This window comes from Coturnix japonica, chromosome 3 (assembly GCF_054131305.1).
Source record: "Coturnix japonica strain WE chromosome 3, WE-NBRP24, whole genome shotgun sequence".
Classification (NCBI taxonomy): Eukaryota; Metazoa; Chordata; class Aves; order Galliformes; family Phasianidae; genus Coturnix; species Coturnix japonica.
In genome coordinates, this window is record NC_140665.1 from 37,532,106 (window position 1) to 37,545,936 (window position 13,831).

Genomic DNA, 13,831 nt, shown 5'->3' on the forward strand with positions numbered 1-13,831 from the left:
ACAAGAAACTCCTCACTCCTTTGGAACAAGATCTTGGATATCTGCTCAAATATGCTGTTGTATTAACTGAACACACTGCAATATATAAGAAAAAATGAGCAAAAGTTTACACGGGGTAAAACTAAAGTGCAATTACTACCTATACACGCTTACCACACAGTACATGGATGTGAAAGAGGGTGTCCCTTTTCCATCAGAGGAGTAAGTTACATTGACTTTGCTTTGGGCTTTACCCGGAGCACATACTGACAGGTGCAAGGGAGAAGCAGACATGCTAGAAATTACTACCCCATTAATTCCCATACCTAAATGCAAAGCCTTCCTCTGTTATCACCATTAACTTCATCCCATACACTTAATCTCAACTCCAGCCAGAAGAGAGTGAAAGCTGCTCCTACAGCTGTAGAGTAAGCACAGGGTGGGTTGATGGTCTCTGCCCTTATCACAAATATTCACATCAAAGAATCAGATAGTTTTTTGCCTTCAGTGCAGGAAGATAGGCTGAACAAAAGCAGACATTTTGCAAATTAATTACTCCATGAGGAAGCCAGCACATATTCCTTTCCAAGGCCACTTTGGTGGGGAAGCACAGGCAAACCTGCAACCACGGCTGAACCACTGAATCACCAGCTTGTTTTTTGCTTTCCCACCTCCCTCTTCTAGAATTACACAAGCACTGTATGCTTCTACAAAGTTTATTTCTCGCATAAGAAAAAGGAGATCACTGGGCACAATTCTTGCTCAACAAATACTTACTTCCAGGTGAAACTTTAGTGGGGTACATCTTAGTGCTCAAAGCAAGAAGCAGCACTGTCTGATGGCCAAAACCTGTAGATAACACTAACAGAATGCTGCTAATTGAGCACAGTATTTATGCAGAGATACATTCATGCAGCATTTTAATTTACTTTCTCAAAAGGGGAAGTTTAATTAGGGACAGGCAGAAAATTATTAAGTAAAAGAAGTCCTCTGGCACCCTGACCACATGTGCCTTCATGGGAGCGCCCTCCTGAGGCCAGAACACTAATCTAGGGCTGGGGTCTGTCTTTTCCTGCCTGTTCTGCGACAAGATGAGCTGCTTGTTTTTACATAAGTCGCTTCATTCTGCATTTTCTTGGCTGCCCCATCTACAGAATGAGGATAATTAAAATCATGTAGCTGAAGGAAGCATACTGTCGCACTTGGAGGTTTTTGCTGTGGTTGGGATCTTCAGCTTGCACTTGTTAAAGAAACTAAAAAGATTTATTACCAAAGTGATTACAGTGTTGATACATTTGTGATGAATTCCCTGCAGGCAGGAAATATATTAGAGGCCAAATTTACTTCCCATTTGTACTCGTAACAAGTTTCCTGTAACTCCAGCGATGCAAACAAAGTTACTCCAAATGAGCACGTGTCAGAATCTGGCTCCACTGCAACTAACTTTAGACATACATGTGTAATAACAAAGAGGTATAATTTGCATTGCAAGCAACTTCAAGTATTGCCAGTTCCTTTTCCTGACATTGCAGAGGAAATGTGCTACATGGGGAGGCTGCAATACCATCCTGCTGGGGACAGAAAATAAGGAGCTGTCCATAGGGACTAATTAAGAGGAGGATGGCTTTTCTCAGGTGAGGTGATTGATCATCCTGGACCTTCTCGTGATGGTATCACCTCTCTGGGAAACCCCAAGATGGAAGAGCAGGGATGGAAATCTTTGCCTTCCCATGGAAGGGAAGACAGTCCTACAGGTACATGGAACTTTTCTGTACAAAGATTATGAAAGCAGCCAGTTGGATAGGAACTGGTGATAAAAAACAATCAGCAGCAAGACAGACAAGCACAAGACAGGCACTGAGCCTACACTTCTCCAAATATGAAGTGTGTGCAATGGTGCCAGGCACAGAAAACATACGGTATGGTTACTGCCTGCCTGAGTGATGCGTGGAGATACAGTTGTCTTCAGAAGTGCTAGTGCAGCAGGCTCAGTGCATACTGATTATTCAGTCTCTGAAATGATTTGAAATGGCAGTCACATTCCTGAAGGCGCACAAAGTCCTTATCTTCCTTTTCTTCCTCTACATTCTCCTGCACCACCAGGAGAATATAGGGGGATTGCCAGAAGGCTTTATAGCAATGCATATCAATGAAAAGCTCCCCTTTGCTAACTGTCCTCCAGATAAACATACACCCCATGGTTCTGCCAAGGGTCTGTGAAAGGCTTTGGTGGTAGTTGATAGGGAAGAAAATAAGCGTAACTATGAAGCAGAAGTTGTCTTGCAGCATCGGCTACACCTTTGCAAAGGATATCAGCTACAAAAGAAACCTCACAACTCAAAGCTTTGTCTGACATACAGACTAAGCAAAGAAAGCTGTCCATCATATGCCCACCGTCTTACTGGAGTCTATGGCTACATCCTGGCTTTTTCATATGGCTCTAAGCACCAGGTGGCAAAATTAGCCAGTATTAGTCTGAAAGAAAATGTTGTTGGTTGATCTGGAATGAGAACCTCTCAAACAGTTCCAGTCAGTTTCATTAAAAGGAAATAAACAGCAAAGAAAACCCTTACCTGCTTCTATACAACCTCTGGTTTCTATGATAAACCATCAAACCAATTTAGATTTTGCCTTCAGTGGTAACAAAAGAAGAATCTAAACTAAGGAAGGAAAAGCCCAACTAGGTCAACAAAGTCCCTGGTGGGTGGTGATATGGTATCAGAGAGCTGATGTGCACAGCGGACATGGACATGCTTGAAAAGATTCAATTCTGCAGCACTGGGAAAGGCTGCTCTGCTTCTGTGTCTATATAAGGTAGGTAGTAAACTGTATTTGAACTGGTAGAAAAGAAGGATGACCCACATTTCAAAGCTAGAACCTAGTGGGTTATTATTATTTATGATTCATAAAGCTTGTGCAGTGCACCAAGAGAAAGGAAGCCATGCTTTCAGCTCAGAGGACCCTCCAATACAAATCTTGGGAGCAAAACTGCTGGGCACCAGGAGCTAACTGCAAGGGCTCTTAAAAATTATAGTTACAATGTAATGAAAATCAGACTTCTCCTTTCAGTCAGAAAATTTAGATCCATTCCCCTGCCTTTATACTAGGAGATTTTTATGCTGGAGAATGCAACAGCTACATTATCCATGACCCAAAATCACAGCCTTCAGGTATTCCTGATATTTCACTTTTCTTGCAGAATTTAGCTCCTTCCCCCCATCATCTTGGGCATTTTTGCATTTTCATACTTTCTTCTCCACAGACAAATCATTACAAATTGTCTTTTCCCTTTAGTTTTTCAAGACCATTTCCCCCCCCCCCTTCCTTGTGATCTTTCCATGGAATCTCACAGTCACATTTTACCCCATACTGCTATTTTCTGTTTGGATTCCTTCTCCCCCTTCTATGCCACCTCTTGCATGTCCCCATCTGCTTCTCCTCCCTCCATTCCTTTCAGCCAACCGTTTTCTCACTCTGACTTCATTCTCCCAGCCAGCTCCCACATCCCCCCATGGGTCCCCCAAACCTGTTTGCTTTCCCTTCAGGAACCGAGCCCCACATCCACCCCTCAGGTGAACTCCTCTTTACCCACACCTCCGAGTTCCTCCACTTACCCTGGTCTATCTTACCTCTCTACCCTCACTCACACCCCTTGCCTTGCTCTGGACATAGTCTACAGCTGTCTACATCAAACCAGAGGCCTCCCACTCGCTATGCCCAGAGCTTCGGGGCACGCTGGGCAGCCCTCCTGAGTACGCCCAGCTTCTTTAAAGGTCCTGGAAGCCTCCGGAGGTCCCACGGTCCCTGAGACGAGCCCTCCCTGCTGCTGGGCTTGCAATGGCCATCCGGGCCATAGAGCCCCAGCTGCTCCCCAGTGCGTGCCGGTGGGACCACCCCAGGAGAACACAGATGCCTGGACGAGGTTCTCGGAGGGGGCACTGCCCGAGGCTGTGACCCCGACCCTCCCGTGGAGTCAGCGCTCTCCAGCACTACCGCTCTCTCCCTCCTCCCCTCCCGTCGGTTCCCACCGGCAGGTGCTGCTCTGGGCTCGGGACCCGTTCCCGACGCCCTGGGTTCCGACGGCACGCGGGGGAGGAAAGAGCCGTGGCCGCGTTGGAGCGGATCAGCCATCACCCGTCCGCCCACCTGTCCCCCCCGCGACGCGAACCCCGCGCCCCGACCCCGTCCGGCGGCGTTACCTTCCACTTTGGTGAGGGTGAGCACGGGGCTGTTGCAGGCGCTGAGTGGGGCCACCCTGGCCGAGTGCTTCTTCATGGCGAGCCCGTCGCCGGCGGCAGCTCCCCGCCGCCCCGCGCCTACATCCTGGCGCCGCCGGAGCCCTCCTGGGCGGCGCTCCCGGCACGGCCCCGCGGCTGCCCGCCGGCTCCCGGCCCGCCGCCCTCTGCCGCAGCACCGGGCGGCGGCGGCAGCGGGGGCTGGGGCTGGGGCTCGCCCGCCCGCTGCCGCTCGGGGCTGCTGCAAACCACACGTCACGGCGCGGCGCGCTACCCCCGGCGCTCCCGGGGCCGCCCCCGGGTCGAGGGAGGGGGGAGGGCGAGGGGCGCGGCGAAGCCCCCGGCGGAGCGCGGCTGTGTCCGGGCGCACTGCGGCTGTGGACGGCGGTCCCGCAGCGGCCCGGCTCCTCGCTTCGGGGCGCCGTTCAATCCTACCTCCGGAGAAACCTCCGAACCGCTTTTATTTGCCCGTATTTCATCCCTCCCGCATCTTCCTTCAGAACCAAGCGCGGTCCCTATCCTGTGCCGATTTCCACCATTCTTTTCACCGCTGTTTCTGTTGGATGAGCGAGCTCGGAATTAATCACGGCCATCAAGATGAGAGCGTATCGCTGATTTACCAATAATATTCCCGCACTTACAGCAGCACGCTCTGCAGCACTCTTAGCACAGCTTACTAACTTCTGGAAGCATTAAAAATGCTTCAGTACCTCCACACAAATTAAATAAAACAGGAGATTTCACAACTGGATGGTGCTCAGGTGTAGCAGGTTGTTATGTGATGTTTTTTGTTCCATCACCAGAAATTATTTTCAGATGCTCTCAGTTATGATATATACTACCAATTTGCGGTAGATTTCCCCTTCTGAAAGAGTAGCTGGTATTAATTAGCGGGACTTAATGCAAGTCGATCCAGGAGGCTACACAACCTAATGAATGAATATGAAACATATAAAACAATCATCGAGCTCTAAGCCAAGAGTCAGATTTTGCAAGATGCTGAGCACTGTTGACTCCTAGGGAGTGCTGCTATGAATATGAAAACACTCAACACATCTGCTAGTTTCAAACAGGAGATGTATCAGCAGACCAAGATGCAAATACTCTACAGATCTCAAGACTTGGTCAAATTAAAATGTGAATACTTCGCAAACAAGACAGGGCAGCCATCAATGCTCCTCAAACATTCCAAAGTATTTGTTAATTATACAAATATTTGCTCCAGAAAAGCAGCCCTGGCGGGCTGGTTAGCAAACTGTGGGAAAACACCACCATCCTCCTGCAGGCTTAGCTCTATTTAGGATCTATGGCTTCCTTGGGGAATCACATCCAGGCTGTTGGCCTGTAAAGTTCTCATCTGTTGACCTGCAGGCAGATGGAGCCAAGGGGTTAAAACTCTAAATGTCATAGACTTTATGGCAACTTGTCTCCCTTGGCAGGCTTGAGCTCCACTGGCTTAGGTTGTGCTGGTGGTCAGGTGCACTGTTGGTAGACACTGTGGGGCAGTCAAGAAGTATCTTAGCCTCTCATACTGCTGTTGCTATCATCATCTTCTTCCTCTCCCAACAACTTGCATAACCACAGCACTCAGGATTCTTCTCCTCAGTATTTATCTTCATCTTCCCAGAGAAACTTTCAAAGGCACCATGAACAACAAGTAGCCAGCTGGCACTAGTTTTAGATTGGGAATAGGACCTGATAACTTCTTTGCTGGCTTTTGGACTTCATTTGCCCAGTGCATGTCAGGTGTAGATACTTAGGGCTCATGTAGTTTGATAGAGCTGTGTTTGACCCTGATCTCACAGCATTTCACCTCCACCTGTCTCTGATTACTCTTGTTGCCCTTGCAGGTGTAAATGCAACCAGAGATCCATGCTAGGCCCCCATTTTTCTCTGCATGTGAAAAAATGAGCCTCATACCACAGTAACAAAAAGCTGTGTTTATTTAATGTGGAATAGCATGCCTGAGGACTGTATTCCAAGGGCTCTAGAAGTGAGAGCTGTGCTTGGCAGCACACTTGCTACTTTCTGTAACTCAGACCATGGTGCAACCTTCCCATGTCCCTATGCCTTAACATATTTGTTGCTAGATTGCATTTAATTTATAGTAGGCATCTTACAGTACAAGCAATGCAAAGCTGATGTACTTGGTAACATTACAAGTTGAGTTTGTGGCTTTTTTTTCCCCCTTGCAAAGTCTCTCTGGTGTTCAAGAGGCAACAGAGGAGAAGCTGGTGAACATCTGGGTTGCAGACAGCTTACAAATGTGGAGAAGAAACACTCAGAGCTTGAAAACTAGAGAAAGCAGACCTTTGCTTCTGATACGGGCAAGGACACTTCATGTGAATAAAGCAAGGTCAGAAGAAAAATCTGGGATGGGCTACTTGGAATTTGCTCAGGCAGGCTTCTGTGTGAAGAAGGTTTATGGAGCTGCTCTTGCTGCTTCAGTTACCCTCAAGTTTAGATTAAGAATGATGTTCAGTTATTTTCTTTAATAGATAAACACGTGAACGAAGATGCTAACAAATTATCATGCTGCCTTTAAGTTTGTGGATTATAACTTCTTTTTAACGTAGAAAAGTACATTTGGGGCAAAAATGGATTCCCTTAGTTATGCCTGCTGTAATCTTTGATTTTAATCCTATTAGCAAATTTGATTAACCAACATGAAAAAGGTGTACAGTTGGTATTTTTCCAGTTCAGACATTTTCCTATTTAGTGTACTCATTAAGAGGACATTTATTAACTTAAGTGCTTGCCTTACCATAGAGGGCAATCACTGTTGTGCTTAGCAACCCTAAAGGAAATGGAGTGAGGTCTTGCACTTGTGTAGCCAATTTCATAACAGGCTCCAGCTCACGCCAAAAGGAATCAATCTGCCAGGAGCCAAATACACGCTTGAATATTAGCTAGAAACCTAAACTGCCCACAGTCTGTCCAGCAACAGACCGTCCTTTCCTCTCATTTATTTGCAGTGATTTGTTGAATATTCTCCACAAACAACTGTTAGCCTGTTTGTGAGGAGCTACGTTTATTTGAACACATTGTTAGTTTTTTCTGGCTACTGCCTAACAACTTTTAATCTGTTTCATTTTCCTCCTAAAAAAAACCACACGTCAAACATGCTTTTCCAACACAAATAACAGCTATTTTGGAAGTGACATTTGCTGTCCAGATCTCATTTTGAAATATGCATTTACAGTGTGCTGTCTGGTGACCAGCCACCAGCGTTGTTTGCACGCCGTCTGCATTTACAGCCACCATCCTCTCAAAACAAATTCACATTCTTGTCAACTTCAGATACACTTCTTTCTCCACAATATACACCCAGATGCAGGGATGATGTCTTCCAAATCTTCCCTGTTCCTAAACAGGGCAGTTACTTAGGTATGATGCCTTGAATTCATAGAACAAGACACTGGAGGAAAGAAAGAATAAGACCTGACTGGCTAGAGATGCTCACCAGGCCTCACTGAACAGAGACTGCTGTAGTCATTGCTATTCCTGAGTGCTTTTTCTTCAAATCTGATCAGACCAACAGCACTACAGATAGCAGTCAAACTGCAGTTGCTCTCAAATGCTGCAGATTGTACCTACGCTCATAGAGACAGCAGTTCTTAGACGTGGATGTGAAGTCCTGGTGAGAATATCTTCCTCATGTTTATTTTAACCTTCTGTTTATAACTGCTGTAAGCACTACAGGAGGAGACAGCACTGATTAATTTTATTTCCAAATCTCTTAAAATATTAACTGTTTCCAACGCTTACTGAGAAACTCTCAGAGATGTGTGTACAAGAAGGGCCATAAGATTCCCATCCAGCTCCTCCAGCTGGCGGGCTCTGCACTTTTGCTTTTGTACAGGTGCAGTTTAGCTGGAATGTCCCCTTTTGGACCACGTGGTTCAGAAACAACCCATCATGTGGCAACTGATTTTTTTTGCAAGTCCATATAGTCCCTTCAAATTTTGCCTTTAAGAGCAGTGACCTACAATTTATACAGTGATCAGACCATTTATATATACGGTATTTCTTGGTGTTAGCTGTGGGAACACCGAGGAAACTGGGGGGGAGTCAAACATTAAAATGTTTCAAATGCCTGTTTGCCTTCTTAAAGTGTGTCATTCTGAAAACAGCAGCAGGATCTAACAGTTCTGTCTGGTAGAAGCTGCTCCTGACAACTCCAACAACCCTTTTTCCGCCTCTTGTCACTTTTTGGCCATTTCAAATGCTGATTCCCAAAGCTAGCAGTTCCCTGTGTAGTTTTGTCTGGAGACAAGAAAGAAATGCTCTCATGTCTTAACAACTTGGCATTTTTTCTAATGAGTTTTCTGGGCTTATCAGACAATTACTTTTTTCCCAGCCACATCTGATGCTGCCTTACTATGAGACCTTTATAACCCCAAATCATACAAAATAAATCATTATACCATCAATATCAACACAATTCAGTAACAACAATTTCTTAGCCTTCTCATTATCTAAGATACATGCAGCATTACAAATAACTGAGCATCGCCTCTGCATTCTTCCGTGTAAAGCACTGGATGTGAAGTGCATTTAAATGCAGTTGTGCATAATTTCTACCATTAGAAACAACTGTAAGCTGTGCCAAACCTCAACTGCAGTGACATCCCAGATCAGGAGGTGCTGGCTCCTCTAGTAAAGATGCCAAAGCCAGGAGACAATGTTTGGCCGTGCTTCACGCTTCTAGCATTGTGAAAAAATGAGCTTAAAAATTGGAATTTGGAATATATGAAAATAGAATTTTAAAACCTGTTGGAAAAACACTTGGGAAAAGAAAAAGAAAAAAAATAAGATCAATCAGTGAGGCACTTGTGTCCTCAAATAAAAGGTTAAGAACAGATGGAGCTTATGCTTCCTGTCTCAAATAAGCAGAGACCATGAGACCTGAAGGCAGAATCACATCTGTTTCTCCTCCTTACCTGAATACTTACAGAACTTTGCATTACCTCCCCAAGCAGTATTAGGCAGGAAAAGAACAAAAAATGGCCACCCCAAGATAATTCAGAGAAAGCCCTTCTGACCAAATGTGTTCCATATTTTGACTCACCTTCTTTATGGACAGCGCTCTGGAGTGAAATTCATAGACTCTATGTTAAATGTAAGTTTTACTACCAGCTTCTGGAAACAAAGGTTAGGCACTATGTAAGTGCTCCCAGCGGTCTTTGGACTGGAGGGAGTTTCAGCCTACAGAAATAAATTGTCAGCTGTCTGCTAGGCAGAAAATGGCTGCCACTGTAAAATCCAAATATGCCTAAGAGCCAACAGGTCCATTGTTGCCCTTCTAGCAGGAAAATTGATTTTAAAAACTTTAAGACTTTTTGTTGCCCTTCTCCTCTGTATACTCTGCACCTCTTCTTTCTTGTGACTTTTTATTTAACTTTGTTATTTTCCTTTGTCTTTCCCTAAGACAAGGCTGAAAAATACAGCTATAGACACAACCTCTTCCTAGATTTTCTGCCTATTCTCACAAGGCTCCAACGCAAGATTCTGCAGAGCAGCAAGTCACCTCTGTAGAAGTAACAGGTTAATTTTCCTGTGGCTTTTATGTGATATTTTAAGTAAGTAGCTGGGCTGATTGCCCTCAGAGAGACCATTCAGTTTGGCACACTGAGTACCTGCTTCAAGAGTAGATTTTATTTAAAAGACATTATACAAGGTGAAACTTTTAGCACCAAGTGCCTTGTAATTATGTCCTCCCTACCCTGCAGTCATAATCACTCCAGTTTTCCACTCCTGGAGAGGCTATGTGCTTCCTCCTGAGCCCACTGGCTACCTCTGTCTCTCTGGGAGAACTTCTCTTCCTTCTTTCAACTACTGCTAAGAAAGACATGGAAACAGCTGGGCCCCAAATACAATATGACAAAGCAATATAAGCCTGTTTCCTTGAAAAATAACTGCCCCAAGATTCTGGGAAATGAGAGAGAATGCTGGAGTGGGAATGTTTGCTCTAGGTACTATAAAATAGAAAATCACCTCCTGGTATGCGTTGAAAGTAGTGGTATCAGGATTCTCCATTTCTCCTACTCCATTTCTGTCTCTGCTGCTACCACTACACAAAGCATGACTTAGTTACATTCCTCCCATGAGTATCATGGGATACAACTTAGCTACCTCCTTAATATGTTCTTGAGATCTTATGATGAGAAGTTCTAAGCCAAGCATCACTGTTATTAAACTCTCAGAGCATACATAACAACATCAGTATTTATAATTTATCACTTTTTCCTAATAAAGAGAATGAATTTATTAGTAGTGTAGAGGGTGAATCTATTGTTACTGCAGTTTATCACTAGTGCAAGAATAATTAAAACCTTCAAGGTGTACACTAAATCTGAGTTTAGCACATTCATTTCCCCCCACCACTCCAGAGCTGTTCTCTGTTTTCAGTTGGGACTACGCTATGGCACACAAATTTACAACAGTTATCTGCTTGTCCACTCACCCACCAGCACAAGGTATTTGTGGTGCTCGCGGAGGTACTGAATGATGCACAACTTTTATCCTTTATCAGCTTGATTCTGGACAGCCTTTACAAGTTTGCAATTTACATATTGCTGCAAAACGCCGATTTCCACAACCTTCCTTGGGACAGAAATGTCCCATTGGTGGATAATACCTGTTTTTCTCTTGTGAAAGGAGAAGAAAGCAAGTGTAATATTTCCTTGATGTCTTTTGCTAGCCAGTAATTGCTCAATCTGTGTAGATATTGTTAAAGCAAGCACAACTTTATAAAAATGCTGGAGTTGATATTTAAAATGTAGCGCTTATGCAACAACAGCTATAAACGTTGAAGAGATGTCATTCTATGCTACAAGCCTTGTATTTTACACAATAACAGGACAGCTCTTCATGAAAACCTGCTGCTGCTTATCATTAATCCCTCAACTTCTAGAATGGATTTAGTTAATACTTTTAGGGAATGAATCTGGATCATTAATTAACAGTACTAAGGATATGTGTAATAAGATTATGCACGTGGTCCTACATTCCCACCACTCACTTGATTTTCTTTTGAACTAATGAGAGCTTTGCCATTGGCTTCAATGCACTCAACACTGGAACTGTCGCTTCTGATAAAACAGTAATAATGAAACAGCTAAAGAGGAATACTGAAAAGTAGACAAAATTATTAGCTGATAGATGAGAAGGATCAGGGTCACTATATACTATGAGATCATAGGAACGGTAAAAGAGGGCAGAAGTAGAAATAACAAAGATTGAGAAAAGAGGACTACCAAAGACAAGATAAGGCAAAGGCAGGTGGGCAACAGTTTGGATAAGCATTAGGAGAAAAATACCAAGCAGTTTGGAACCAGAAATGAGAAGAACAATGATCTAGTTCAGAACAAAAAAAACAAAGCACCTGCATTGTGAGGAAAGACTATGTGAGCTTAGAATGGAGCAAGGGAATTCAGAATTCATCCTGTTCCTTTCAGCTGGAGGAAATTACAAGCTACCAAAAGCACATATGTCTATTACACAGAGACTTCTTGTCTTACAACGTGTTGTTTACTGTTAACATGCACCCTTGTGCAAAGAGACTTCCAACTCGCTCACTGGAGAACAAAAATCCAGCTGATTTGTACCTTTCATAAAGCAAATGCACCTGCCTGATATGGCCACAGATTGGATGACATATCAGAGAGTAGGAAGAAGACAGGCACTTCCACATCTGCTTTCAGTGTCATCTGCAGTAGGATGAGAGGCTCTGATCTTTGCAAAGAACTGGACAGATGCCTGAGTGACAGAAGGACAAGGTAACTGAGAGTGAAAGAAGGTGATGTACCTACCCATCTCCCTCTAGGTGGCATGAACCTGCATTAGGCAGGCTCCAGCCTCTGCAGTGATGGCAGAATCATTCCCCTGAGATCTGGAGCAATGAAACCTTCCCCCAGGGGTAGCTGTGCTTTTCTTTGCTCTCCCCCTCCCTGCAGATTCAGGTCTCAATCTCCAGTTAAATTTCCACTGAGCTGCGAAGCAGATTTAATGCTTTAGGAAAGCAGATTTAATGCCCTGCATATTATTTCCAACAATGCTTCCTCAAGTGTATATAAAACATTATTATAATTCCATCCTAGGGTTCTGTTGATATTAACAAATCACTTGAATTTTGCTGTAAGTAATTAAAATTACAAGTAGTTTTTATCGTAGTAAAAGGCAGGAGGCAAAAGTGGCTAGGGTCTTATTATTCAGATACATGTAATAATTCAGGCAGCACTATATATTTCCTCAATCACTTTTCCTACAACATATTGAAGCCTTCAGCAATGCAACATACAATTCCTCAAAGCTTTGAAACATAAATCTAGGTTCCATAGCACCTTGTGGAAATATACAGCAAAAATACCACGCCATATTTTTTTTCTGATTAACTAGGTATTAAATACTTTGCATATACACAAAATGTTAAACAAACTAAGCATTGCTTATGGAGACTTAAAGGTTTAAATGGAGTAAGGCCCTCTGACTCTTTCAGACATATCCAGGTGTAAGCCAGCACTCCATCAGCAGTAAATATAAGATTCACTGTTTGGCCAATCTTTTCCCCTGAAATGGCATTTTTCCAGGATCAATTCTGAAGAGAGGATTAAAACAGCAACAACAATAAGCATAAAGAAGGGAAAATCAGTAAACAAATGCATTCCTAGGAGACAATAATGACTCTCAAGACTATTAACTGAAGCCTCTAATCACCATACAGGGCACAACTACTGCATTTAAAGGAACTTTATGAACCCTACTAAATGTATATATATATATAGAGAGAGAGAGGGACTCCCCAGGGCAAAAGATTATATGTGGGAATTGACAAGGTTTTTCTTGGTCTCATCTTTCCATAGAAAAGCTTATCTTGTGCTCCTTTCCAGACTGTTTGCATGAACAGGGAAGGTTACAAAAAGGACTGCATGAGGCAGATGAAAGATTTACACAGCTTTAAATCTACAAGGAGCTAATGCCATTGCAAGACTAAGCTTGAGATAAGCTGTTGACAGTCAAGCAGGGGAAAGATGCTTGGTTTTGTTAACCAGGAATTCAGAATAGGTTTTGTCATTCTAACATTTAAGAGCTACTCATATAAAAACTGTGCAAAATAAGGTCAGTGAAGACACAGCTGTGGGACACCTTTTCTGAATGATACTTTCGTGTGTGTGAAAGGGCATCAGCTGAAGATAGCTACTCAAAGATATTCAGAAGAATACAGAACCTATTAGTGCAATATTAAGACTTTGGAAAGGAAGGACTAACTTGATGAACTCTCAGCATGCAAGCTAGCTCATCTATGTCTGCAGAAGCTCATTCCAAAAGATATTCCCAGATAGCCTGCATCCATTTCATTACTTAAAGAGTACAAAGAATTACTTAAAAATTAGTTTAAAAAATATTTTAAACTTCTGTTGTCTAGACAGGACTGAGATGTGAATCCCATAGGCCAGTCTCCTTCCCTTAAGTGAGAAAGTACTACAGAGAAATTTCCCCAACTACAACTCTTCTAATACATTTACATGAAATGCCATCCTTAATTCCTGTATTTCAGTATACATAAAACAGAAATAATAATACTCACCACTTCATCTAAGTTAATGTTAAATATT

General features: G+C 43.4%; 1 protein-coding gene across 6 annotated transcripts in view; it reads right to left on the reverse strand.

Moving 5' to 3' along the window:
* The window catches only part of SLC35F3 (solute carrier family 35 member F3), a 130,633-nt gene that overhangs the window by 39,692 nt on the left and 77,110 nt on the right, over positions 1–13,831 (reverse strand). The window contains exon 1 of one of the 6 annotated variants that reach the window (XM_085543392.1): positions 4,179–5,087. The exons of 3 other annotated variants lie outside the window; for them this stretch is intronic. In XM_085543392.1, the coding sequence (XP_085399518.1) occupies positions 4,179–4,254 (76 nt within the window). In that variant the 5' untranslated portion in view covers positions 4,255–5,087. Of the gene's footprint in view, positions 1–4,178; positions 5,088–13,831 lie in introns of those variants that run through there. 2 more of the 6 variants (XM_015857844.3, XM_085543393.1) reach the window with 2 other exon arrangements.